This window comes from Alosa alosa, chromosome 24, assembly GCF_017589495.1.
Source record: "Alosa alosa isolate M-15738 ecotype Scorff River chromosome 24, AALO_Geno_1.1, whole genome shotgun sequence".
NCBI lineage: Eukaryota > Metazoa > Chordata > Actinopteri > Clupeiformes > Clupeidae > Alosa > Alosa alosa.
In genome coordinates this window covers 6,419,774-6,447,460 of record NC_063212.1, presented here as the reverse complement: position 1 = coordinate 6,447,460, position 27,687 = coordinate 6,419,774, and the positions used below count along the sequence as shown (strand labels likewise).

General features: G+C 47.7%; 1 protein-coding gene across 1 annotated transcript in view; it reads left to right on the top strand.

Moving 5' to 3' along the window:
• LOC125289533 (tetratricopeptide repeat protein 28-like) overlaps nt 1-27,687 on the top strand; it is a 150,033-nt gene that overhangs the window by 73,665 nt on the left and 48,681 nt on the right. Inside the window, 2 exon segments of the mRNA XM_048236433.1 lie at nt 25,965-26,117; nt 26,119-26,473. Of these exon segments, the coding sequence (XP_048092390.1) occupies nt 25,965-26,117; nt 26,119-26,473 (508 nt within the window).

Genomic DNA, 27,687 nt, shown 5'->3' with positions numbered 1-27,687 from the left:
CTAACCCTATGCCCCACAGATCTCCATAACCACAGGTGGCTCCATAAACCAAAGCCACTGCATTATTTAGATCATCTCATACAGCACGCACAAGAACACGCCTTTCACCTCAAAACCCCACATGTCTATGCATACCCCCACACATATGCACACGCGCGTGCGCGCGCACACACACACACACACACACACACACACACACACACACACACACACACACACACACACACACACACACACACACACACATGCACGCACATGTACATGTACACACGCACATGTACACACTCTCTCACACACCCTTTGCAACATTAATGCAACCCTGGCGTGCAGTGGGCTAATAAATTGTGCAGTAATGAATGCGAGTGCCGGTCCCTGGGTGGTTTTGCTCTGTGCATTGCATACAATCTCTCTGCCCCCAACCCCCCACCCCCCTATCCCGCCCCCCAGCCCCCCTGGGCTGCCAGTGACCCTCCGTCATGTTCCTATGTGCCGTCAGGAAGCCGACCTGCCCAAGACTGCACCAGAACTCCAGAGGACTAGCTGCAGTGTAGCAGCATAGCACGGGAGTTCACTGCGGCTGGATTCCGGAATAGCTGGCATTCCTCATTTGTACTGACTGGAACATCTGGGCCCTCAGAGACGTTTTTAGAGTCATGGTGCTGATTTTGGATCAGGGGGATGTCCTTTTTTCCCTCTCACGAGGCCCCTGTGGAGTGAGTTACTGGGCAGGGCAGAACTGTTCCCAGAACAGCTCTGTGGAATGAAAAGGGCAGGCTTTTGAGGCAGGCTTTTTAGTGCTTTTTAGTCAAATAAAGCATCAGCACCAGTGATTTCTTACCCCCTTAATGGGGTTAATATTTGTGTGTGCATGTGCGTGTGTATGTGTGTGTGTGTATGTGTGTGTGTGTGGTGTGTGTGTGTGTGTGTGTGTGTGTGTGTGTGTGTGTGATGTGTGTGTGTGTGTGTGTGTGTGTGTGTGTGTGTGTGTGTGTCTTTGGGGGCCACCTGGCCTCCTTCAGAGTGTGCTGGCTGGCTTTGTGTGTGTGTGTGTGTGTGTGTGTGTGTGCGGGCGCGGAGCTCATTACTGCCACAGTGGTGTTTTCGTAGCTAATGCGCCTCTATTATCAGGGCCCGGCTCGAGGTGAAGTCACTTCCTAGAGCCGCCGCTGACAGACCCGCCGAGCCCCAACTCCCCCGCTGTGCTCTCATTCTCTCTCTCTCTCTCTCTCTCTCTCTATCTCTCTCTCTCATTCTCTCTCTCTCTTTCTCTCTCTTCTCTCACCATCTCTCTCACACACTCTCTCTTTCTCCTTCTCATATACTCTCTCTCCTCTCCCCCCCCCTCTCTCTCTCTCTCTCCCCCTCTCCCCCTCTCTCTCTCTCTCGGTCTCGGTGGCCTTGCCCTCACACTCTCGGGGTCTGCTCTTTATCTGGGAGGTGAAAAGACAAACTCAGACATGGAGATGGGATGGGGAGATAGGGATAGGGAACTATTATCAGGCTGCCGTTAATCTGTCTGACGTTTGAAGTTAGGGACCGGCATGCATTTTTTAAGTTGCCGACATCCGTGGCTTCTTTTAAAAAAGAAACAACGTGTGTAGGATTTCGCGCAAGCGGTTGTTTGAAATATTCATCTTTTTCAATATTTCTGTCAGAATAGGTGCATTAATGAATAGCGTTAATTGGAAATGGGTGATGGGGGTAGTGGAGGATGGGGGTGCTGGTAATTAAGGTAATTATAATGTGATGATCACTTGATAAATATTCATAACTAGTGTGATCCAACTCTTAAAAAGTAATTACCATTTGTATTTATGTTGTCTTTTATATTCACAGACTCATTTAATTCAAGGTACTGAGTGGGAACAGAGAGTAATTTCACCCAGAACTAACTTGTGTTCTGTAAGACAGAGCTTGTGTTTGAAGCAGCTTTGGTGTCGTTTGTTTGGTGCTCTGGGGGTATAAACTGAATCGAACTCTAACCAGACGCAGACCCACGCTTATGAGGTGCACGGAGAACATCCCTTTTGAGCTGAGACTAGAAGTGTTCTCTTACTGAAGTTGGGGGAAAAAAAAGAGAAACATGCAAAGAAACACTTAGTAGAGCCGTCTGAGCGAGCTGAATATGAGAGGGCAATCTGAGAAGGCATGAGGCCGTGAGGGAGGGAGATAAAGAGGGCCAACGCCAAGGGAGAGCTGCTGGAAAAGGAAAGAAAGAGAAGGAGGGGGAAAAACGCAGGAAGAAAGAATGCAATCCCATGGTGCCCGTTTGATCTGGAAGCGAGAGGCTGTCTTGGAATCCAGAACGATGAGGTCACCACCCCACGTTTCGGCTTTTAAAAACGGGAGAGCCATCCACATAACCCCCCCCCCCCCCCCCCCCCCCACCACCCTCAACCCCTCACCCTAATCTTATATCAGCTGACACCCAAGGAATCTCTTCTTGTAGTCGTTTTCTTCTCTCTCCTAAGCTAAAACAGATCACCTTTCTCGACTCCCCTTTCATCCTTCCATACCTCTTTTAAAAGACTCCCTCAAGGTCAGGCGCTGGTGAGGGATGGCGATCGGAGAGAGCGCTGGGGATGATGGATGAGTGTGTGGGGTCGGAGCTGTGCGTTGATGGGCGGGGGTCATCATGGATGTCTTCATGAGCTACACCTCCTCTGTGGCTATGCGTGTCTGGTCTATGAGAGGGTGGAGCAACTCAAGAGCTGGCTTTGACTGTTTTCTTGGAGATGGTGGAGAAGTTTAGGACCAGGTTAAGGTCGTGTGGAAGAACTCGCACTGTGCTTCTGCAGAGGTGGCAGAGAAGGTTACTCTATACGTTTTCAGGAAGGATGGAGCGCACTAACTGTGGTGCAGAGGTTGAAGATGCATGAATCGGCTTGTTATGAAGTTGGAGAGAACTAGCTTAAAAAAAGATGCAGTGATCTCTATCGCTCTTTGTTGAAAGCCTATGGTGTGGTAGGAAGTGACAGAACTTGTTTCTTTGGGGTCATGTTGCTACAGTAGATAGACAAGCAGATATCAAGTCTCTTAAACTGATAAACTAGTCCTTTAGAACCTACCAACTAAGTCATCTAGAAAAAGACAAACACAAATGCTGTCTACAGTATGTGTTAGATCATACATAAATAGATATGTATATGACGCGTTGCCTTTAATAAAGAATATTTATCTGTCCAAACAATCATGACATAATGAAGAATATGTCTTAACGTGACTCAGATAAAGCTGCTGTAGATTTATTAGCCGTCTTGCTAATCACTGTGAGTATTGTAGATTTATTAGCCCTCTTGCTAATCACTGTGAGTATTGTGGTAATAGCCATGGTGACAGGGCAACTAACTTTTCTCTACTCTGCAATAGCTTTGACTTGGGTGTTTATGCAGTAATGAATAAATAAATACTCTGTTGCCACATGGGAATTTGTCTTGCACAAATGACTCCATAAAAACAGCCATTGCAACTATCCACTCGCAGAGCACATACCCGGGCACAGGGACATTCAGATGTCGGCCATCTATCAGACTGGTTGGCAGCAGTTTGTCTGCTGAAGGTCGGAGTCTGCTTAGCAGCGGAATACTGCGCGGGACAAATGAGGTGGTGTGCGTTTTTGTCCTCACACTGGGCGCGCACTACCTCCGCCCGGAGGGGAAGAGTGCGTAGCCAGTGAACAGGCTCCTATGATGGATCAGCTGTGATCTTACAAGCCAGCTTTGCTGCACAGCTATCAGTCATCGTTGGAATGCTGCGCTAGTGTGCCCCAGTTAGCTGGCGGTCCGGCGTTAGAACAGAATTCTCCAGTTTTGCTGTTGTTCGGGGGCTATCGGTGCAACTCCCCAACAACATCAAATACTTTTGAGTTTGAAGTGTTGTTTTATTTTCAGTAAGCCAGTATGAATTGTTTCCTTGAGAACTAAAAACACACTGACCTCTAATATTTATTATCCCACAAGTGTCAACCAGATGTATTTTTTTTCCCCAGAATGAATCATAATGCATGCGCCATTTGTGGAATTTGATATTTTCTTACACCAACAAAGTTACTGGCATTATCTAGGCTCCTGTCAGACACAAATCCAAAATAGTACTTATTCCGACAGTGAGTCAGTGAGAGACAGTAAGTATAACACAGGCCATATTGTCTGGGTCTGGTGTTTACGTAATTCAGCTGTCCATGAGGGTGAGCGAGTTTGGTATATTTTGGAAGAAAAAATGAGAGGATAACAAATGGAGGAATCACGGCTAAAAAGTGAAGTTGCCTGAGAGGCCCTGGTGAAGGCCACTTATCAGGGCATTTATCTTCTCGGAGCGTTGCGGAGGAGGAGGGACAGGCTGGCTTTTCTCCCATCCTGCTTGGGAAAGCGGTGACACAACAGGTCCTCGGCATGACAGGCAAAATTGATTTTTTGGTTGTATTATTGTGCAAGGAAACAAATTCATGTCCCGACTAGGCTCGACATGTAATAAAAATGTATCTAGCTGAAATGACTTTCTTTAGCTCTAGGATTCCTTGCTGCAGAAGCTGTCGAACTGTTGAACACAAGAAGGTTAATGATCAACTCAAGACGAATCAGCAACCCCAAATGATGCCAGGAAAGCGATGAGAACACTGATGAAATTATGGCTGACAAGCCATTTGGGTGTTCCTTAGATAAATGATGTCACTTGCAAACCATGACTGCAAGTTGGAGAGCTCTAGATGTCTGGCTTAAGATGGAGCTGCACCCTGTGGTTAATGAGCCATTAGTTAGCCCTTAAGGCAACACGCATGGGGAGTGGTATTGAGAAACACTGTTTGAAAGAAATCATGAAAAGAAACATTAGTAATATTCATCGGGCATTGCATCGCATTTTATACTCTGTTGGTTTTTGGTTGATGGAGTGTTGCTGCACACCAAGAGATGTGGCCTTGTGTATCATCAACTCATCACTGCGTTATCAGCACAACTGTGTGCTCTTCCTTGAGGGATTGGCTCTCACCTGACTCGCCATCCTTAGAGGACTCCCGCGCCGATGATCTACAGCCGAATTAATCAGCCGTAATTGAAACGCCGCCATCACAGCACGGCTCAGCGGGAGGCCGCTTGGTAGAAAGCACCGAGGCCTCATCAACATCTCTTTTATTATCTTGTTGATCTGGGTGGCAGGAAAGCAATGCTGCAGCAGTGGAACTTACCACCGCATTAACAAAGCATCTGTGTCCAACCAACCCTCCGTCCAACCTGGACTCGGCCGACAGAAACTAGTTTGTGGCAGTCGTTGAACTCTCGAACTCCTCAAGGTTCAAACACTTGGACTTCTGGGCTTTTCTTTTGTTGTGTCGAATGTATTGTTTATTTTCTCCTCTCCTTATTGTTTTCCACACCGCTTGTTTGTGGAGAGGCCGTTTCATCTGCGAGCTGGACAGTGTCCATTTTCTGCAGCGCTAACCCTCACAGTCAGGGTCAGTGGTACTTCAACCGCGCGTCCCGCACAGGACTGCAGGGACTCTGCGGGCTGTTTACCAACGAGAGTGTCGGCACAAGTGCTTTTCACACCTCTTCCCTGGGTCCTACCTGATAAACACTGACCCAGTTTTTTTTTAGACTAAAGGAGATTTATGGCTCCACAGAAAACACACTGTGAAACGCTGCAACCTGCAATTGAAGTGGCACCGAAATGTGAGGTGCGATCCTCACGTTTTTCTTTTTTTTTTCCGCACAAGCCTTTCATGCACCCTCCCGTCTTGCCGGCGAGGACAAGAAGGCTTTAATGGAACTCTGCAGGTACGGATGAATGACCAGTGATGAGGGTTGAATTGATAAGGCTCACAAGCACAACCGCTGATGCACACCTGTGCTTGTGCACGTTGTGTTGTATGGTGAGGTGAGGTACGTGTGTGTGATACCAAGGTGGAGTTTCCTACGCTCCTTGTGTTGGTATGGCTGCGCATATGCACTTATACACAATGTACAATCACAATTGTCCAAATATAGCTACAGGCTGGCAAGGAAGCAAACACAAACAGCCACACCCTTTTGACCCTTTCACTGACAAGCATAGCCACACAAGCACACACATACACACACACACACACACAAACACACACACACACACACACACACACACACACACACACACACACACACACACACACACACACACACACAGAGACAAACACACATCTCGGTTGAGGTGACGCAGCAGTGTGTCTGCCCAGCGGAGCACTTGGGCTGCTGTCAAAGAGATTAATGACTGCCGTTATATCGACTCTCTCTCTCTCTCTCTCTCTCCTCTCTCCCTCCTCCCCTCTTCCCCACCCTGTGCTCTGTCTCTTTTTTTTTCTCTCTTGTGCTTGGACTCTCATTTGCTTTCTTTTATATTTTCTTTTCCTAGGTATTTTTCTTGCTTATTCTATCCATCCAGCCCCTCTCCTTGCTCCTTTCTCCACTCATCCCACATCTCTCTCTCTCTCTCTCTCTCTGTTTCCTGTTTCCTTAACTACAGAAGAACCATTTACAATGGAAGATTAAACAGCACAGCAGTGGGAGAATGCAGCTCCATTTTTATTGATATGTACACGCACGCACACACACACACACACACACACACACACACACACACACACACACACACACACACACACACACACACACACACACACACACACACACACACACAGGCACAGGGACAGGAAGATGAAGCACTGCATTGTGCATAAGCTAATGGAGAAGAATGGTATCATAAAGTTGTTGATTAGGCTAAAGCTTGGTGTCAATAGCGGCGCTACGGCACTCTTCCCCCATCCAGAAGCAAGCCCGCGGCTCCCTGCAGACGCAGCGCTAGGCAGCGCTATGCGCACCAGGCCCCAGAGAGTCAATTCATCTCCGCTCACCCAGTTATTTGTCTTAAATATTACTGCCTGTCTGTTTTTTCATCACTTCTCCTGCCCCAATCAATGACAACTCAGAGTGACAGAGTGGCCGGAAAATGAACAGTGGCTATATAGTGTGTGTATTGGGAGTGTGTGTGTGTGTGTGTGTGTGTGTGTGTGTGTGAGTGGGTGATGGGTTGTTGTATTATTACAGGTTACACGTCGAAAATGAAACTCCCTCGGCCGCCTTTTCCCCTCCGCTAATGCCGGACCGTGCCGCCGAGAATTAAACCATTAGTCAAATAAAAGTAGCAATCGCTCTTCGCCTGCCAGGAATTGTGCGCAGAAGCGATGGAAGGAACGGAAAAGTGTGGAAGCGAGTGAACGAGTGTGATGGAGGGAGGGGGGGTTGATGATGATTGGACAAGGGAAGAAAAGAGAGGAAGTGCTGCGTCATCCTGTCACACATAAACTGGCTTCCACTGGCTGGTCGAGCGAACGTCAGAGCCGATTCCCATCCTGCTAGATTTATAGCAGTCATTATTCATTACATATTAATGACTGCAGTCGGATTTCACTTTTTGTTCTTGCAGGTGGGAGCAAGATATTTGATATTTCAGTTAGCTCCAGTGCTTTGCCACTTCGTTGTGGTGTGTAGGTATGGCTACGGTAGGTGTGTGTGTGTGTGTGTGTGTGTGTGTGTGTGTGTGTGTGTGTGTGTGTGTGTGTGTGTGTGTGAGTGTGAGCGCTTTCTTACCATTAGATGACATGTTCTGTCTGGCTGCACTGACGTGACAACTCTCATCTCGCTCACCTCTTCCCACGCTTCCTGAGCAGCTTCACTCTCTCCCTCTCTCCATCCCTCCTCCTCTCCTCCTCCTCTCCTCCCTCCCTCACTTTCTCCCTCGTCTCCTCGTCTCCTTGTTCCTCCTGTATCCTCCGCCATCACACACCTCATCCAGACCCGTCTCCCAGACCACCCCTCCCCTTACCGCACACACACTCACATCACAAACCCACACACACCCACACACAGACACACACAGACACACTCTCTCTCTCTCTCTCTCTCTCTCTCTCTCACACACACACACACTCACAGACACACACACACACACACACAAACATACACTCCTGACACCTCACACACATCCCCACAGTCTCATCACGTCCAGCATCTCATACTTGGCTGCCCACTCCTCGCGGCTGCACACTCAAACACTCTCACACACACACACACACACACACACACACACACACATACAGACACACATGCTTGGCGATGCCAAACAAGCTGTCAGGGAGTGCTCCGGTGTGGGGAGCAGACACGTATGAAGGCCCCTCAGTAGCTCCAGCAGTTCGCACCACCGCTACCCACTGCCTGCTGCCCGCTCTGCCCATCACCACTGCTGGACGGGACTGGTTGGGGGCTGCGGTCCAGAGGCCGGCGGCCGGCAGCCGATCCCTGCTGAGGCATTTAAAAGCAGGGAATTGCCTCCTGGCGCTGCCTCCCCGGCCCTTACAGCGCGGCCGATCGATAGCGGCCTGACCTGTCAACAAGACGGATGTGGGCTTCAGGAAGTCCATTCTAATGAAGGCAGAGGAGGAAGGGGGGAGAGATGGACTGTGTGTGTGTGTGTGTGTGTGTGTGTGTGTGTGTGTGTGTGTGTGTGTGTGTGTGTGTGTGTGTGTGATTGTGTGTGTGGGGGTATGTGTGTGTCTATGTCTGTGTCTCTCTCTCTCTCTCTGTGTGTGTGTGTGTTAGAGAGACAGAGAGAGGGAGAAAGAAGGAGGGAGAGTGAGAGAGAGAGATCTACGGTGAGATTTAATCCACTGGGATTGCACTGGGCCTTTTTTTTGCAACGTGTTTCCATTAGCGCAGTGACTCAGAGCCTGCGTCTATGAAAACCACCGGCCATATCTGTTAGTTAAAAACACACACACTGGCCTCCTTACACCGGGCTATTTGTGTGACACTTGTGCCTTCTGCTACAGCTGTTCTTGCCTATCCCTTCCCCGGTCCCTCTCTGATAAGTATTCCCACCTTGTGTTCATCCCCCTTTCGCATCAATACCCACCAACTCCTGCATGGTAATTGGTGATTAGGAGCGGGGTCAAAGGTGAGCAAGGAGCTGCAATGGCCTCTGGGTAGAGCCGGGGCTTAGCCCTCTGTTTTCTTCGTCGGTGCAATTACACTGCTGATTAGACTGCTCACTCACATGTAAATGGCCATCGATTATGAAGATGGAGCCTGAGGCTGGGGCTTGGTTTGCAGTATGTGCAGTGGCTGTCTTATCTGGGTTGACTTAAAGTGCAGCTTTGGAGGTGTGTGTGTGTGAATGTTTGTGTGTGTGTGTATGTGTGTGTGTGTGTGTGTGTGTGTGTGTGTGTGTGTGTGTGTGTGGGGGGGTATGTGCTCTGGACATTCCCCATCCCCTGTCGATGTGTGGACACGTTTAAAGGTACAGTCGTACAGTCTCTGGCGAGAAAGGTTGTTCATAGCAATTAAATAACACACTGTTTACGGTTTGGCCTGCACCATGTTTCCATTTACCAGGATTGTGTACAAATGCAGCTGTAGTTTTTGGTGAGGAAGCAGTGCCAGGGTAGTTGATCTTCAGCAGTAATTTGAGTTAGAATCTGTGTGTGTGTGTGTGTGTGTGTGTGTGTGTGTGTGTGTGTGTGTGTGTGTGTGTGTGTGTGTGTGTGTGTGTGTGTGTGTGTGTGTTTGTGTGTGTGTGTGTGTGTGTGTGTGTGTGTGTGTGTGTGTGTGTGTGTGTGTGTGTGTGTGTGTGTAAATGCATGCAACCATGCTGTATCCCATAGTGGTTTGATGGCCCATGAGGTTCCAGTTGAGGTTTGGCAAAACGTCGGCACGAAAGCGTTCCGTTCACACCTTTGAAGTCGTCCTGGACTCAAGCACGATTTAAGACTACATCTTCTGGGGGGGGTTCAAAGCATATCAAAGGCGCGAGCGCTTTCCACCACAAACCTTAAACGGCTGGCTCTAAACGGGCCTGAATGGGGGCTTAGGGGGACTTGGGGCCTGTGGGGTTTGGTGGTGGAGATATAAGATTAGTGTCGCAGCGACGGTAAGTAAAGGCAGCGGCCGAAGGCTGGTGGTTAGCCCAAGACAGAGCGCAGGGAGGAGGGGAGAGGAGAGGAGGGGAGGGCCGGGGCCGCGAGATCTCATACCGGGTGGCAGATGTCTCCACCAGACTGTCTTCTCCGTTTCGCCGACACTCTCAAGCTACAGTCAGGCTCTCCTGCCCGGTAATTAAAACGAGACGATGACACAGTTTTCTTTTTATTATTTTTTTTTTTTTTTTAAATGGCCTTTCAGACGTCAGCTCATAATTAAAAGTGAAATACACTGATTGTGTTAATGAAAAGAGGACGTGATAAAAAGGTTCAATGTAGTGAAACCCACAGGAATCCTACTATAACAGAATAAAATGCTGTAATAACGTATAGCCTGAATTGGATATACACTGTAGCATACAATTAAAGGATGAAGAGGTGTACTTCATGTCAGTTTAGTCCAAAGAAGAAAAATCAAACGGTAGGGAGACGGTAGGGTCTTGGACAAACTTGATATTATCTTTGTTATGTTATGTTCTCTCTAAAGTCAAAATAAACTACTGAGAAACATAAAAGAGGACCTTGGGGAAGGGATTTGAGTGGATATATTATGATCCTTCATGTCCATGTCCAGACCCCAAACACCACATCACATTGCCTCTGTTGGAATTCGTGATGGAAAGTGTTTTGTGTTGGCTTCTCACGGCTCCCCCCCCCTTACAGAGCCAGCAACATTGGCCAAGCAAAGAGGAGATGACAAGCAAAGCCTTTATCCACAACAAAATGACAGTAACGGAAACGAGAGACACTTAGGATAGCATGGCATTTGAGACATTAGAAGCACTGGCAGCACAACATAAAGTGATAACACTAAGATTAACCCAGAGTATTACTCATAATGAAACATTCAAAGAAGCTCTGCTTATCCAATTTCAATGGTTCAGTCTAGACCATTTATAGAACAATGACACTGTAACTGGGTTCAGGCTAAGAACAGATATGGCCATAGTTATGAGATAAGATAGGATAAGGTAAGACTTTATTTAATCCCACACTAGGGGAAATATGCCTGTTGCAACAGCCAAGGAAGACAGATCTTGCAATTAAAAATTGTAGTTGGATATGTTTCAGTCACAGTTTTGAAATCACAGATAATCACTTCTGTACTGAATGTAAGCCAACCTAAGTAGGTTAGCCTGTTTCGTGAAATGAATCTGGAGACCCAGTGGACACCTAGTCAATCCCCAGTCTGTACTACCCCTAGTGGTGTGGAGTGGTCACTTGATTGTGTGTGACTTTAAAAGCAGTGTATTTGCCAAGGGTTTTGTTTTGGCGATGGTGTGTTTTTGTGATGCGAGTCAGATGCTCTGCTGTAGGACACTGAATGTTATGCTGTCACATAGCATTTTGTAGCGAGCCGTTGATAGGTTTTCAAATAAAGCGTTTTGTTATGTCAGTGTTGTTAGGTTAATGTTGTTGTGTAGTCGGTTTTTGTTTGTCTCACCAGCGTACGTGTACTGTCGGCCATATCTCTGCCACCTCTGTGTGTTTTGTTCCCCCGCAGTTGACACAAGGGGCAACATAATTTCTTCACAGCAGTCCCCATCGCGTTGCTATAAAGCACGCACTCAAGCGCTGTAGATCACTTCTATCTGAGAGCACACACACGCATCATGGCTCTCTGCTGTGAGGAAGATGCACACACACACACACACACACACACACACACACTCCCCCACTCATGCACACACACCCACAGCCTTCCTCCAAGAGGAAATACGTAGGCATTAAGACTAACTGAGAATCCTCCATGAACAAACAAGTGTCAACATCCCCGTGAGTTAAAGCACATGCGGTGCATCACGTACAGAAAGCTGCCACATGTACCGTATACATCCCATCAATATGGAACAGCTGTAACTGTTTTTGTTTACCACGGTGATGGCTTAATGCTGTTTGTAGGGGGAGAAAAAAAACAAAAAAACGCACGAAAATTGTCGTAATGCCTGAGGTCTTTACTTCACCTGTGCTCTGACAAGACTTTCAAGTGCATATTGATTTTGCTGCTAAACAGGCTGGGCCTGCTGTGCTCCTTTAAAACACAGAGTGAAGGTTGTTTGAGGAAAACAGCCACCTTTATGCCAGAGAAGAACAGTTCAATATACAATACTGTACCATTGATGTCTGTGTAAGATTGCATATTCCCACTGTGTGCATACACAAACTGTAGCTACTACTGCCTGCTCTATAATACTTTTTCACACATCAATTATTACTAGATATTTCTGTGATCAAGACAAGTGCATTAGAAGTGTGTAGTTGTGTGTGTGCGTATCTGTGTGTGTGTGTGTGTGTCTGTGTGTGTGCCCTTGAATACCATGTGCCAGGACAGTGTGTATAGTCCTGCAGGAAGGTGTGGTCATTCCAGCAGACTCTCCCCTCTGTCCGACAGTGTGATGGCTCGCGCCTGAGCTTGTGCACAGTCACTTCTCTCAGTTCATTGCTTTTCATCAAGTCTTTGCATGATTAATGTTGATACTCTCCCAGAGAGAGAGAGAGAGAGAGAGAGAGAGAGAGAGAGAGAGAGAATACAGCAGAGTTCCCTAGAGAGACAGACAGATCAGATTCTGCATGTTAAAGAGCCACACTGGACACATCCAAACACATACTGTACACACACACACACACACACACACACACACACACACACACACACACACACACATACACAAACACACACACAAGCAAGCACATTCATACACACACACACACACACACACACACACACACACACAAACACACAGTGCTTATAATTACTAATGAGTGCTTTTTTGCTGCTAAATGAATGTTTAATCATTGCGTCCCAGTTTTGGATCTCATTCCTCACTTCAAATCAGAGCTGCTCCGTGTGGATTTTTCAGATGGCTTTTTAGACATTTCCTGTTTAGGCCATGTGTGTTGCTTTTCATGGCTTCACTCTTAGACGTGGACAGAGTAACAAGTGAGCATGGCTCTTGTTTTTCATAGAAAAATGTCTCTCACCTAAAGCACTGTTGCTTTAGTGGTTGTTTGTGTGTTCCAGATGTGTGTTCTTTTTGTGGATTTGTGTGTGCGCACGCGTGTGTTTGTAGCTACAGACTTGTGTTTAGTTGCTGTGTGTGTGTGTGTTGTCCGTGTGTTGTGTTATCCGTGCATACATGTGCATGTATCTAGATGTCTGCATGTAATTGATTGTGTGTGTGTGTGCGTGTGCGTGTGCGTGTGTGCGTGTGTGTGTGCGTGTATGCGTGTGTGCGCGTACAGCCAACCTCTGCCTGAGCGCCTGCCAGTGTCTGTGGCAGATGTTGGATGAGTCATGTAATAAATGTTAGTGTTGGCTCCATTGTACTGCGATCTCTCCTCAACTCTCCATTTTCTCTCTTTCTTTCTCTTTCTCTCTCTCTCTCTCTCTCTCTCCCTGCCCTTTTCTATGTCTCTACCTCACTGCTTTCTCTTTGTCTCCTCTTCCTCACATACAAACTCACAGGCACACACACACACACACACACACACACACACACACACACACTCCCTTCCCTAATTTACTCCCCAGCTCTGCTCAGATGGCGTGAGCTGGAGTATTCCTGGCAGAGCAGGAGGAGTGTTTCATAAACCTACTTCTCCCTGAGACCCCCCACCCCATCCCTCTCTCCCTCTCCTGCTCTCTAAACATGCTTTATTGGTTTGATTGCAAGATGAACAACGTGAAGGTCTTTATAAATCAGCAAAACAACGCAACTCCTCTCATCCATCTCCCCCTTCTCTCTCTCTCTCTCTTTCTTTCTCTCCCTATTTCTCTCTCTCTCCATCTCTATCTCTCTCTTTCCTTTGTGTATCTTGTTCACTCATTCTCGAGGGGTGTTTGTGTAGCCCTGTGGAGGTTAGTTTGGCGCGGGGGGCAGTGAGGTTTGATGTGTTGGGCCGGAGGGGTGTAACGGAAACCAATCAGGCTTCCCTGCAGGCCCCTACGCCACCAGAGGGGTGGGAGAACCAATCAGAGCCCCCGCCAGCAACTATTTACCCTGTCTGTCAATCAGACCCTGCCGCTTGCGCTACCAGCAGGAAGCAGCCCCCTCTAAACCCCCTCCCCCCCCCTCCCCTGCTATGGGGAAACACAGCATGGAGAAACCCAGATTAATGCCTTCCGCCCTCCTCTCTCTCTCTCTCTCTCTCTCTCTCTCTCTTTCTCTTTCTCTCTTTCCCCCTCTCACATTCACTCGCTCGCTCCCTGTCCCTCCGTCTGGCTGTTTTCTCTCTTTTTCTGCATCTTTGAGGTTCTCTTTCGGAACCCTCCCCTCTGTTGCTGTGGAAACCCCTCGTGTAGTGCCGTATCTCTTCTGCCCCGGCACCTCCCTCCCTTCCCTCCAGCCTCCTCTGCCCTTCCTCTGTTCTCCTTCACTCCTCCTCTCCCTTCTTTCTCTTCCCTCTATCTTGCTTTCCACATCTCTCTCTGTTCCCCTCTCTCTCTCTCTCTCTCTCTCTCTCTCTTTTCTACCCCCAGTCTCGCCACCCTCTGAAGCACTATCAGCTCATCCCAGCCTTCTAACCCCCTCCCCCAGCCACTCACCACCACCCACACCTCCACCTATGGCTCCTCCTCCACCTCCTCCTCCTCCTCCACCTTGTCTCTCTCTCCTCTCTTCTTTATCACTCTTTGTCTTTCGCTGCCCTCGCTTGTTCCTTGATGGGGACGAGGAACCCATCTGTCACCTGCCTCGTGATTCCTCAAGAGGCCTCCGGGGCGACGTTGACATGAGGAATGGCCGCTCGAGCGCCGCCTGTCCGCGTGTATGCTCTCCGTTTGGCGCCGAGGCGCTCCGCCTCCAGGCCTCGGGCCCCCTCGGCCGCCCGCCCGCCCGCCCCTCCTCCCCTCGAGTGGCGGCCGGCTGTAAATAAGTCCGAGGAACACACGATTGTGACGGCGAAATAGCAGCTTGAGAAATGTCAAAATGTATGCCGTCGAAAATCTTATATAAACACTTATGCATCGCAGCTGTTGGATGGAGGAGAACTGGCTGGGGCGTGTGTGTGTGTTTTTTCTTCCTTGTGGTTACAGTGGTTTGCTGCTAGATTGACACACCCCTCTTAATGGAAGTCCTTTCGACACAGCCAGTATTCTCTGTGACACGGGTTAAATGGTGTCTGTGTGTGTCTATGTGTGTCTATGTGTGTGTGTGTGTGTGTGTGTATGTGTGTGTGTGTGCGTTTGTGTATGTGTGCATAAGTGGTGGTACACAATATCAATACAGTTGTTGCAATCTGTTGTGTGTCTGTGCATGCATGCTTGTGTCTGTGTGTGTGTGTGTGTGTGTGTGTGTGTGTGTGTGTGTGTGTGTGTGTGTGTGTGTGTGTATGCCCATATTCCCCCATGCCAGGGCTGTTTTCAGATGAGCTGCTGCCGGTGATAAAAGCACAGTGGTGCTCTGACACCAGTGGTGAAGTGTTATCTGGTCCATGCACGGCCACGGCCCGCTTAAACTGCAGGAGTGCGGAACGGTGTAGGCGCCGCGGTCGGCCAAAACGGCACAGCAGCCAGAAACCCCTTTGAACCAGCCTGTCTGGCCCAGCAAGACACCTTCCCCCTTAGACACGCGTCCCCACAGCAAGGTGCCCCCCCCCCCCCCCCCTCCCCAAACCTGAGGCACGCGCCTCTACTGCAAGACACCCCCACTCTGCCCTCCCCCAAACTTGCGACCCGCGTTGTCCCCACTCCCCACCCTTCAGCTGGAGCCAAGTGAGCCAAGCTCCCCTGCGTGAGTCCTGTAATGAGGCCTGGGGAATAAAGGCTCCACAGGTGCCGGGATTAGAGGCTGGAGGCTGCCTTTCATGCATCCCACACCCGCCAAACACTGGAGCTTTCCCCATCTTCCCCGCAGTGGCAGACTGGGCCCCGTTTTGCTTGCGCTCTCTCCCTCTCCCCCCCTCTCTCTCTCTCTCCCCCCCCCCCCCCCCCCCCTCTCTCTCTCCCAGTCCATGTGTGGTGTTCCCCTGCCTGGAGAGGCGGCTGTAGTCGGCGGGGGAGCCATGAGCAAGGTGTTCCACATCCCCTCAGCCGAACGTTCACAAGCCCGTCTGCCTTGCCGCCTGCGGCCGGTGTTTGTTTGGAACACGGGGCCCGCTGATGCAAGACGCGAGCCTCGCTTTTGGCTCATGACATCATCAAAGGTTCAAGGTGACATGGCTGCACGCCGCTTCGTGCGATTTAAGAGTTTACACCCGCAACCAAACAACACATTCAAAACACATGTTTGAGATCTGCTTACTTCAAATGCAACTTTCAGACCTTAAAATGGCACAAATAACAACACAAAAGTCATTAGATACATTTGTTGATGTAAAATGATAATTTGTAGGCAATTCATGTCATTGTTTGACAGCAAATGAATGATCTTCAGTATTAAGCCAGTATGCCTGTTCCAGTATTTTGTTTATTGATTGATAGTCTATATGACTGCTTGTATGAGTGTCATTGAACTGTAGATTTCAGTGACAACATTTCAGATTTTTCTTTCCTTCAGCATAGGTTTATGGGTTTATGTTGTATACGTCATATACCTACTTAATTAAAAAAAAAAATAAGTAGCACAAATAGCACATAGCATGTAGCACACATAGCATGTAGCATACATAGCATTACTTGTATGCAGAACCTCTGGAGCTAATGGTGGTGTGAAATCCAGGGAGCTGGGGTTCGAAATGGCGACCATTTCCTCCTTGCAGGAAAAAAAGCCCCTCTTCTCTCCCCCTCTCGCCTTCGGCAAAACCTCGGTCATCTTCTGTGGTGCTCAAACCAAACCAACAAACACGAGCAGCAGTGCTGACGCCAGTCTGCCAGGCCCTAAAATAAATAGTCTTTAAGTGGAGGGAGGTGGGGGGCCGAGGGAGCGAGCGAGTGAGAGGGAGGGTGACCAGCGCAGGACACAATTCTCCTCACTCACCACATGTTCATTTTGGGGGCCATTTTTTTTTTGTTTTGTCTAACCCAACACAAGCAAGGAGCCTGAAATATCAGCCCTTGCCCACTAAAGTTGCAGCTGCAGTTTTTTGTTGTCTGCCGACTGCCAAGCTACCATCAGGGTTGATAATGCCAGTGGTATTGTCCCCCCCCAGTTCACATGCACTCATGCACAAACACACACACGCACACACACACACACACACACACACACACACACACACACACACACACAGTTCACGCACACATAGTTCACACACACTCTCAGATCTCTCACAGGGGAAATCCAGGGCTGACCCCAGATCAGGTGTCTTCTCTTAGCCAATCTTTGCCTGAGGTGTTCCTGACAAAAACATTAAACCGATCTTTGATCTATGTTTAGTGCTGCTATACTGAAGCTTGTGAAAGATTAGCTCTACTTAGCACTCTTAGAAGAGAGTGTTGTTTACAGGAAGAAGGAACACCTGTGGATATATTGCATGTTTGTGTTTGTGTGTGTGTGTGTGTGTTATTATTATTGATAACGTGCGCGTCGTCTTGTAGCGTGTGTGTGTGTGCGCGTGCATGCATATGTGTTTGTGTATGTGTTTGTGTACATGTGTTTGTGTGCGTGTTTGCTACTTTAGGCTACTGTCTTGTCGCCGTGCGTGTGTGCGCCAGCTCTGACCGCGGGTGACCTTTGATTGTTTTCCACGGTGCCTGACCTGGCCAGCTTACTGTGTCATTGTCCCCGGGAGCACGTGCAGATGCTGCGCTCGTTGTCCACCTCGAGGACATCCTGCCGTGCACTTTTTCTGCGCCATCTGCATCAGGACGAGAGAGCTTTTGTTTGGTTTTGTTTTGTTTTTTTGTGTGGTCATTCCATTCTTAGCCTGCAGGTCACACTTTCCTGCCGATCGCCCTGTTCCTTGAGATCGGAGGGGAGGTCACTATCTGTTCCTGTTTCCTTTGATGCGCTCTTAGGCAGGAACTAGGTGTGTGTGTGTGTGTCTGTGTGTGTGTGTGTGTGTGTGTGTGTGTGTGTGTGTGTGTCTGTGTGTGTGTGTGTGTGTGTGTGTGTGTGTGTGTGTGTGTGTGTGTGTGTGTGTGTGTGTGTGTGTTCTGTGTGTGTGTGTGTGTGTGTGTGTGTGTGTGTGTGTGTGTTAGAGGGATAACATTCTTGGGGATGCATTTTGACACAATGTACTGAGAATTTGTGGGTGGTGGGTCAGTGTACACATATCTTTAGCACACTGATGAATGCCTTGTGACACAATGTGCTCCGTGTGAGTGTGTGTGTGTGTGTGTGTGTGTGTGTGTGTGTGTGTGTGTGTGTGTGTGTGTGTATCTATTCATACGTGCATGATTTTAGCAGACTGAGCGAAACTCACGCCAGTACACACACAGCACACGAAACACTCATACTTAACGATCGAGCTCCAGCCTCCTACGTCCACTGCCTGCAGATCCGCTCGATACTGGCCGGGGCCCGAGTCCATCGCCCATCGGCCTGGAAGTGTTTGGCGAGCGAAGGCAGTGCCAGGGCCCCGCTCCACACTCCCCGCTCCTCTTGGCTCTCTTCGCTCTCCACCCTTAAAGCTGCCATAGGAGGTTATATTTCTGCAGTACAAACAAACCAGGAACTGGATGACTTACAGCCTGGAATCAGCGCAACCGCACCGCGCCCAGATGGGACATTCCAAATTACGAGCTGGCTCCGTTTCACACAGGGGTTATGTAGGGGTGCAAGGAACTGGGTGAGATGTTTTAATGTAAACCGTCAAGGTTTTTTTTTTTTTAAATAGCTGAAATGTTCACAGTAACACATTGCAAGGAAATTTGGCTTGCAGGAAGAGATATGGGGAAATGTGGTTACAGTGATAGAAGGACTCAGATGCACTGAAGCACAGGCCTTAACCATTTGTTGGAGCATATGGAGGCATATCACCGGCACATTGGGAAAGGACCTTGCCACTGGCTTCTTATCGTTTCTGGAGCATGCCTTGCTTAGATACACAAGGACAAGGATGAGATGAACAGACACACATGAGATGAACAGGGAAATGTGTATAATACCTACACACACACACACACACACACACACACACACACACACAAATTTCTTGATGCATAAGCACTGGCTACCCTTCTCCATTTTGCATTCTCCCTCCATCATCTTCTCTCCATTCCTCTGTGCAGTCTCTCTCCCCCTCCTCTATGGTCTCTTCCTCTCCATTACTCTTTCCATCTCTGTGTAGTTCGCTCCACTCTCTTATTTTATCTTCCATTTCCCTCCCCAATTTCCCCTCTCTGCCTCTCTTCTCTCACACTATCTACCCATCCCTCATTATTTCAGTCCATATCTCTGTATCTCACATCCTCTTTCTCTCTCTCTCTCCCTTCCCCCCTCTCTCTCTCTGTCTCTCTCTCTCTCTCTCTCTCTCTCTCTCTCTCTCTCTCTCTGTGTCTCTCTCTGTCTCTCTCTGTCTCTCTATATCTCCCTTCCCCCTATCTCCTCTCTCTCTCCCTTCCCCTCTCACTCTCTCTGTCTCTCTCTCTCTTTCTGTCTCTCTATCTATCTCCCTTCCTCTCTCTCTGTCTTTCTCTGTGTGTCTCTCTCTGTCTCTCTCTCTCTCTCTCTCTCTCTCTGGTGCTGGTGGCTTGTTTATTGCAGCTGAGACAGTGTTGTTGTCAGGCGAGGGTGCTTCTCTAGGTGAGAACCCACATCTGAGGAGCGCTCCTTATGCCCTCAGGAGTCCTCTCCTCTCCTCTCTTCTCCTCTCCTCTCCTCTGTTCTCACCTCTCCTTTCATCCCCCTTGCCTGCTCTCGCTCTCTTTCTATCTCTCCATCCCTCTCCCTCCATCTTTATCTCTATCTCTCTCTCGCTCTCTCTGTCTTCATCCCTCTCTCCCTCCCTCCCTCTCAATAATCAAGTGGTGCCTGTGCCTGTCTGTCTTTGAGTGTGTCTGTGTCCCTGTCTGTATGTGGCTATGTGTGTATCTGTATGTGTGTGTGTGTGTGTGTGTGTGTGTGTGTGTGTGTGTGTGTGTGTGTGTGTGTGTGTGTGTGTGTGTGTGTGTGTGTGTGTGTGTGTGTGTGTGTGTGTCTGATGTAACCTGCCTCATTACAGGGAACACTGATGCGGGGAAGTGCTCAGCCTGAGCTTCACACAGCTCTGCAATTAGCTCAGGAAGATTGTCAGAGTGAAGACACACTCCTGCTGCTTCCATCCTTTCCTGTTGTGTGTGTGTGTGTGTGGGTGTGTGTGTTTGAGCGCCCACCTGTGTGTGTAACGGTGTGTGTACAGTCATTTTCATTTATGTGTAATGAGTACTGGTTTTATTAAGTTGGCTAGCTCCACCAGAGCCTGGTTCTGAGTTTGCTTTAGCTTGGTATGGCTTTATGTGTGTGTGTTTGTGCCTGTTTTAATGCTTTTTTAAGCATGTGTCTGTGTGCAGAAGCATGTTTGTGTGTGTATATTTATATGTGGGTCTTTGTGTGTGTGTGTGTCAGTGTGGTGTGTGTGTGTGTGTGTGTGTGTGTGTGTGTGTGTGTGTGTGTGTGTGTGTGTGTGTGTGTGTGTGTGTGTCAGTGTGGTGTGTGTGTGTGTGTGTGTGTGTGTGTGTGTGTGTGTGTGTGTGTGTGTGTGTCAGTGTGGTGTGTGTGGTGTGTGTGTGTGTCAGTGTGGTGTGTGTGTGTGTGTGTGTGTGTGTGTGTGTGTGTGTGTGTGTCAGTGTGGTGTGGCGTGGCGTATCTGACTGCAGCTTTAATCCCATTAGTGTGTGTGAGTGCTCATGAGGGGTGTTGGTGAGGGCATAGCCAGGCCAGACCAGCAGGAGATTACACAGGCAGGGGATGTGTAAAGTGCTGTTTGACAGCCCTCCTTTCTTTATTTCTTTCTTGCCTTTATTTCCTTCTTTCTTTTTTTCTTCCTTTTTTCTTTCTTTCTTCCATTATTTCTTTCTCTCTATTTTTCATTCTGCCTCTCTCTTTCTGCCTCTCTTTCTTTTTTCTTCCTCTATCTCTTTTTTCCATTTCATCTTTGTCTTACATTTGCCCCTCTGCTCATAAATGTCTTTGCATCTTCCTTCTGGATTTATGACTCCATCTCCATCTCCATCCCCTACTTGGTTGTGTCTGTCGCCGTTGTAGGGCGCTTCAGATAATCTTAGCCAGGCGTTTTTGATGAGACATGATGAGATGCGTGCGATGCTATGTGGTGTTTTATCACCGCCGAGTTGAAAGGAGAACAGCACTCTCCCGAGGCTTCAAGTGACGACAACAATATTGGTGAGCCTTCAGCTGAGTATTTTGTCAGGTTGAATGATGCAATCTGTGAGCTGCACAACGAATTTCAGTCTGCTTATGATTAGGTAAGAGCTAACGCATTTATCACAGCTGCTCCTTCCAAAATAAGAACAAATGTTCAAGGTAGTATGAACACTAGACGACAGAGGACGTGCTCAGAAAGCGTACTCGCGCCATAAAAATCGACCTTAACTAGGTTTTGCAGTGTAGCTCAGGGAAGGAAAAACTGATGACTTGGCAAAAAAGTGCCTCGACAGCTATCTCGCTTTCCAGAGATAGCATTCACTGTGTAATGGACTGTCCCACTGCTAGCAATGCAAGCAACATTTCAATGAGAGGGCTCCTCTGTACCCCTGCCACATGTGCTTTGGGTATGGGAACCATGGCTAATGGGATCGCGTCCCTGGTCCTGCAGTTGATGGTGCCTGCGTATGCATTAGCGTTAGCATGTGAGAGAACATGTGATTGTGTCCAGGCACCCCTGCGCTATCTCAGAGGAGGATCAGGGCATGAGGACCTCCGTCTGAGAACAGCGTGTTGTCTAGACTGGTACTATATGCTCATCAAAGCAGTGTACCACTTGATCACATGCAGATGGATGTACAAGCATAAACAGGCCCAAGGTTGGCATTGTATACATATATAAAATGTATGCAGTGTCATTAATCGAGCAGTTTAAGGCTAATCAGTAGACAATTCTTTGAGGAATTCTGTCTTAACTTGTGGATTCTATTATACTTAGATAGTGCTATTGTACGTTGTGGTCTGGAATGTAATTGAATCTACTACTTGTTTATGTAACGAGCATGGCTCTTGACCTATAGCAGCCACTTATCTCTGCTTTGTATTATCTGTGAGTGAAGAAGACCTTTCACTGACATTATTTGGAATCACACAATTAAATACAGACCATGTCCTTAAAGAAAACAAAGATCATCAAGGTGATGATCTTCTCTGAAAATACCTCTAACACGCGAGTAAATGTCAGAGTTGGCTGTCAGGTCACAGACTGCTGTTTGACGTTGGTGACAATGCCCAGAGCTCAGCATGGCCAGGGTGGAGCCTCACCAACACTCTCCCCTGATAGGTTCATGTTGTCACCTGAGGAAGGTGGGGAGTTAGCGCCTCTGCAATCTCTACACGACGACTCCACACTCTATCAACACCTCATCTGTGCCTTAACCACCAGCCCCCTCCTCTGTTTCCCAAGCCAACAGTTTCTCGACCACAGAAATATTTGTGGTATGTTTATGAAGCACATGTTTTCCCACTGAAACCAATTACTTTTTTGCTTTGGACTCGGAATAAGGCATCGGAGTCGAGCCGGACCATCTTCCCACAGGTGTCGTCAGCGAAATAAAACACACTCAGGGCGTCTGACGAAGCTAAATCACCGGCGCGCCATCTTCTGAAACCAATCCCGCGGAACAAAACTAGGACTTAATTGTTCCACATTAGCTCGTAAACACAGGCATAAGGTGGTGTCACAGCGCCTGAGCACGCACTGGAGATGTCATAGATTGGGCTGATACCCTGCCAAGCGACCCCCAGGGAGTTACTCCATAATGCAGAACAATCATCCTCCACCAAATTACCTCTTCTAAAGCAAAGGAAAATAAAACAGGGGAGCTATGCATCCTTTGGCACAGGGCCAAACACTGGCCCCTGGAGAACACCCATCATGCCCTGGTATCCCCAAACCCCCGGAGACTGCAGTCCAGTTCACCTCTCAGTGCTAACCCAAAGCGGGGGGAAAAAAAAGTCTGTTTGCTGATAAGAGTCAGTGGTTTATCAACAGTTTATAAAGGCCGACGGTTGGATTAATCAAATCATCCGGAGTCTGCTTGGCCTCTGTAAACACAATCAGACGGCGGACCACAGATGTAATGAGGTCGGATAGTGGGAGAATGGAGGCGCGTGATAAGAGCCCGAGCACGGAATAGAATCAAACCAATAATAAATAAATCCCATACTGAGAAAAAGAATTTGCCTGGAAATATTTAAAGGTCCTCTCTGTTCACACATTCCCAGGCAGACAGGAGTGAGGTGGCGATGACGACTAGGGGGTGAAACAGCGAGTCACAAGATAAACTGTGAACATGAGAGCACATTTTTTATCTCCTCGGCTGTTAATTAGATAGTTAATTGACTGAAAATAGCAATAAGCACACTTATAAATAAATAACGGCGCACATGGATAGAGTATTCAGTCAAAGCTCCCTTCTGTTTTCAAGCCATGGTGTATGGTTAGAGGGTTGTGGAGAAGCTTCAAAAGGCTCGTGCAATTGAACAGTCCTAGATGCGGTATCACAGAACATGAAACAGCAACAATTGTGACGGAGAGGTAATGGCCTGCTCGGGTCTGCATAATGTCTTACAAAGTCTCTGCAGTGGAGGAAACTTCTGGAAGTTCTTATTTAAGTCAGTAATTGGTTCCAGGCATTTAGTAACTCTGTGGTGGAAGGGAAGAAAGAGTGTGTTTGCAGAGCAGAGATAGAGAGGAGAGACTCTTGTGATAAATACTAATCTAAGTGCATTTCCAAGGCCTTCAAAATGGCCTTAATCTCAAGGGGTTAGCGAGAATCTGTCTGCATTTTCGGGGAAAAGGTCTCCTTTGGTAAAACACTGGTTGTTTCGGGATTTATTTTGCATAGTTGGAGTTAATGTCGGTATGCTTCTAACATTCTTCGTAGAGTGAATACAATTCTTTATACTTTTACACGGAAAAGTCTGTTTTTTAAGTAAGCATGTTGCAGTGACAGAGTTAAGCATTTAGAAATACCTCCATGGATTTACCGTCCTGAAACACATGGAATTAGAGGGTAATAATAGCAGCTCATAATTTGTAACAGACCACAGCTGGTAATTCATCAGTTATGTGTGACTGCAGCCAGATCTCGCATTTTTTTACTCCCATACCAACTCCGAGTAACCCTTTCGAGGGCGCAACTTTTCCGAAGCGGACAGATTTCCGCTTCTGATTCCCGTGAACTCGTGCTCTCTAAAATACGCCCCCTCAAGCCACGAGTAGACACCCCCTTGATGGAGATGTTATATTAGCTGGCTCGCGCCAATTAATACAACATCTGTCCACACAAAGACAGCTGCTCCAAACCCTAAGCTGTTTACTGCCAATGTAAACACTTAATAAGCCTGCAGCATGCGTCACCCTGGGACCCAGGGTCGGCCTATGAGCTCCATGTCGAGCGAGGTTTTGCGGCCGTGGATATCATCTCTCAGCTGAATTAGGTCAGAGATGACAGACTTTAGTTTAATCTATGTTAAAATGATATTTCCTGTGAAAAGGTCAATGAAAAACAGTGTATTTAGAGCATACTGTATTTTGCTTGAAATGGTTAGATGTGTTGCCATCATACCTGAGTAAATGGGCAAAGATTGCTGGAACCTTCTTTTGTATGGAAAGGTATTATCAGTGACGGTTGATATTAAGGATCTTTGGTATTATATTTATTGCATTGCATTTATTGATGCTTATTAAAAGAATATCACACTGCCTTCTATGGTAGTGTTTCTTTCATGTTTCATGCCCTGCACCTTTCTTACAATTTCCTCAGTGACAGTGATAACAGCACCCTTTTCACATTACTGTGGTTATTTGAAGAATCTTAATGGACCTAGAAGCAATTTTGTACCCCTACCACTGGTGCTGTGGTCTTTCATTAGGCCATGTTATCCTCTAGAAATACACATGTGACAGATTCCACAAAAACTACCAGAACATATTTAAACCTTGGTTGTAGGACAAAATTATTATTCTTAATATTTATTCATGCCTTACACAGAGGCCCATTCATGAACTTTAATGGTCTTCCTTGTATATGTTTGGAGGAACTAGTTCATGGGGCGCTCTTATCAACACAAACCCTAGGAGGTATGTTATGTAGTGTATAAATGTAATAGCGCTTTACAGCCAGTGCAGTGTTTATTCTTGAAGACGAATTTTGGTCATGTTACTGTTTTCCTGTTTTACACGGACCTCAGTATTGTAAACAGAGATACTGCGACGTACCTTTTTTCGCTTAGTACGACATTCGCTATGGAAGACAAACTCTCTTTTTTATGAACTCGTGATACCCTTTGTCTGTGAGCAATATTCACAGATCGTGCAAATCAGTGAGTCAGCAGGTCTCTGTGTCTTGCAGTGTGACACTGAATCTCCTCCCCACTGTTTCTGTAAGAAACCCTTCTCCTTGCTTTCCTCTCTCTATCCCTCCATCCCTCCCTCTCTCACCCCCTCATTAATGATGCCTTTGTTCCCCTCACTCTGGAGTGTGCCATAAGACAGATTGCAGTGGGCAAACTGTGGGCTTTGAAACAAGCTCTCTACTGGGCTAATCTGCATCGGAGTTTACCCCCCACCGTCTCCCAGAGAGAAGGCAAAGTCTCGCTGTTTGTTATTGGGTCCCTTGGCAGCTTTAGCCCCCAAAGAGATTGCTGGAGTTGGTGTGGGTGTGTGTGTGTGTGTGTGTTTGTGTGTGTGTGTGTGTGTTTGTGTGTGTGCTCTGTTTTGCACTTTTGTTTGTTTGTTTCGTTTTTTGAAGTAGGATGTAAGCGCAAGGAAAGTGTCTCAATTCAATTTATGATTTGGAAGAGAAGGAACCTCTTGTGTTGCTGAGAAAATAGAAAATAGGGATCTTGAGAAGGAAGCGTTGATTTTGATTTGACATGAAATGACCCTGACTGCCCTCTCTGCGTGTGTCTCTGTTTTGCTTTGGTCACAGGCCGCCTCCCTCGCGCTGTGCAGCCTGGGCCATGTGTACACATCCATAGGGGACTACCCCAACGCTCTGGCCAGCCACAAACAGTGTGTCCTGCTCGCCAAGCAATCAAAGGACCAGCTGTCCGAGGCCCGCGAGCTGGGCAACATGGGCGCCGGTCTACATCGCCATGGGCGACTTCGAGAACGCCGTGCAGTGCCACGAGCAGCACCTGGGCATCGCCAAGACGCTGGAGAACAAGCGCGAGGAGTCGCGCGCCTACAGCAACCTGGGCAGCGCCTACCACTACCACCGCAACTTCGACAAGGCCATGTCCTACCACACGCACGTGCTGGAGCTGGCCAAGGAGCTGGAGGAGAAGGCCATCGAGATGCGGGCGTACGCCGGCCTGGGCCACGCCGCCCGCTGCATGCAGGACCTGGAGAGGGCTAAGCAGTACCACCAGCAGCAGCTGGTCATCGCCGAGGAGCTGAAGGACCGCGCCGCAGAGGGCCGAGCCTCCTCAAACCTCGGTAAGGCCTGGAGTGGAAATGGCATGAGATCGGATACTTTGTTTTGTAGTGTAGAAATGTGCGCATATCTATAAAAATTCGACAGGTGCTGGATACTAGCAAGAACGTTGAAAAAAGAGAAAATATATCCGCACATTGCCTTGAAAATCTTTATACCTGACAAAGACCTGAGTGGTCGAAACGTTGTAACCTGCCATTAAACTGGGAGCATAGAAGGCAGTGTGCGGATATTCTTTCTCTGTTTAGGATACTTTATTTTGGCACACAACAATGATGGTGGTAATTGAACACAGAAGATAACTCAATGCATGTGTCAATGCCAATGAATCAGTGAATGAACTGCAGCAACAGTCAATCAATTTCAGTAAATCATTGTATACATTTCCATCAGGACCGTACAGTCTTGTGTCAAGGTAGGAAAGACAAGATGAGTGTGATAGGTCTCTTTTGTGTGACATATAAAATCCCCCTTATGTAGTTTAGATGTTATTAGCAAAGCAGCTTACAGCACTTGAAGGATATGCATTGTGTTAGTGGGTGTACTCCCCTGGAGTTAATCATATGATTGTCATATGGTGTTAAGCTCCTTGATCTACTATTTGAGTTTTAGCTGTATGCGACCAAGTTACAGATGAAGGAAAAAATCACATTGAGTTCTGTACTGCAATTTGTCAAGTCAAATCTTTGGGCCATGCTTTCTTTGGGGCTGTCGCGGCCTGCTGGTTAGGGCTTCGGGTTTGGAACCGAAAGGTTGCAGGTTTGATCCCCGACCAGTGGGAACGGCTGGGAACCTAACCCCTCACTGCTCCCCAAGTGCCACTGTAGCAAGGTAGCTCACTGCTCCGGGTTAGTGTGTGCTTCACCTCTCTGTGTGTTCACTAATTCACGGATTGGATAAATGCAGAGACCAAATTTCTTGTATACGCAAGTGTTATTGGCCTAGAAACCTGATTTACATTTACATTTACGTTTTGTGTCAGTATTCAGTGTCCATTTCTGTCCATTCTACATGAGAAAATGAAACTAGATAGCAGGCACTTAAAAGGATTGAAACTTGTATAACTCACAGCTGTGTTGGCTCTACTGATCACTGAGGCTGTGTTATTTTTTGTGGACCATAATTTCAATCATTAGACTAAATTAGAAGGAGGCAAGGTTAACGACAGATTTCTCGTGGAAGCTATTCGGCTCCCCTCTCATAGGGACGTTATCTG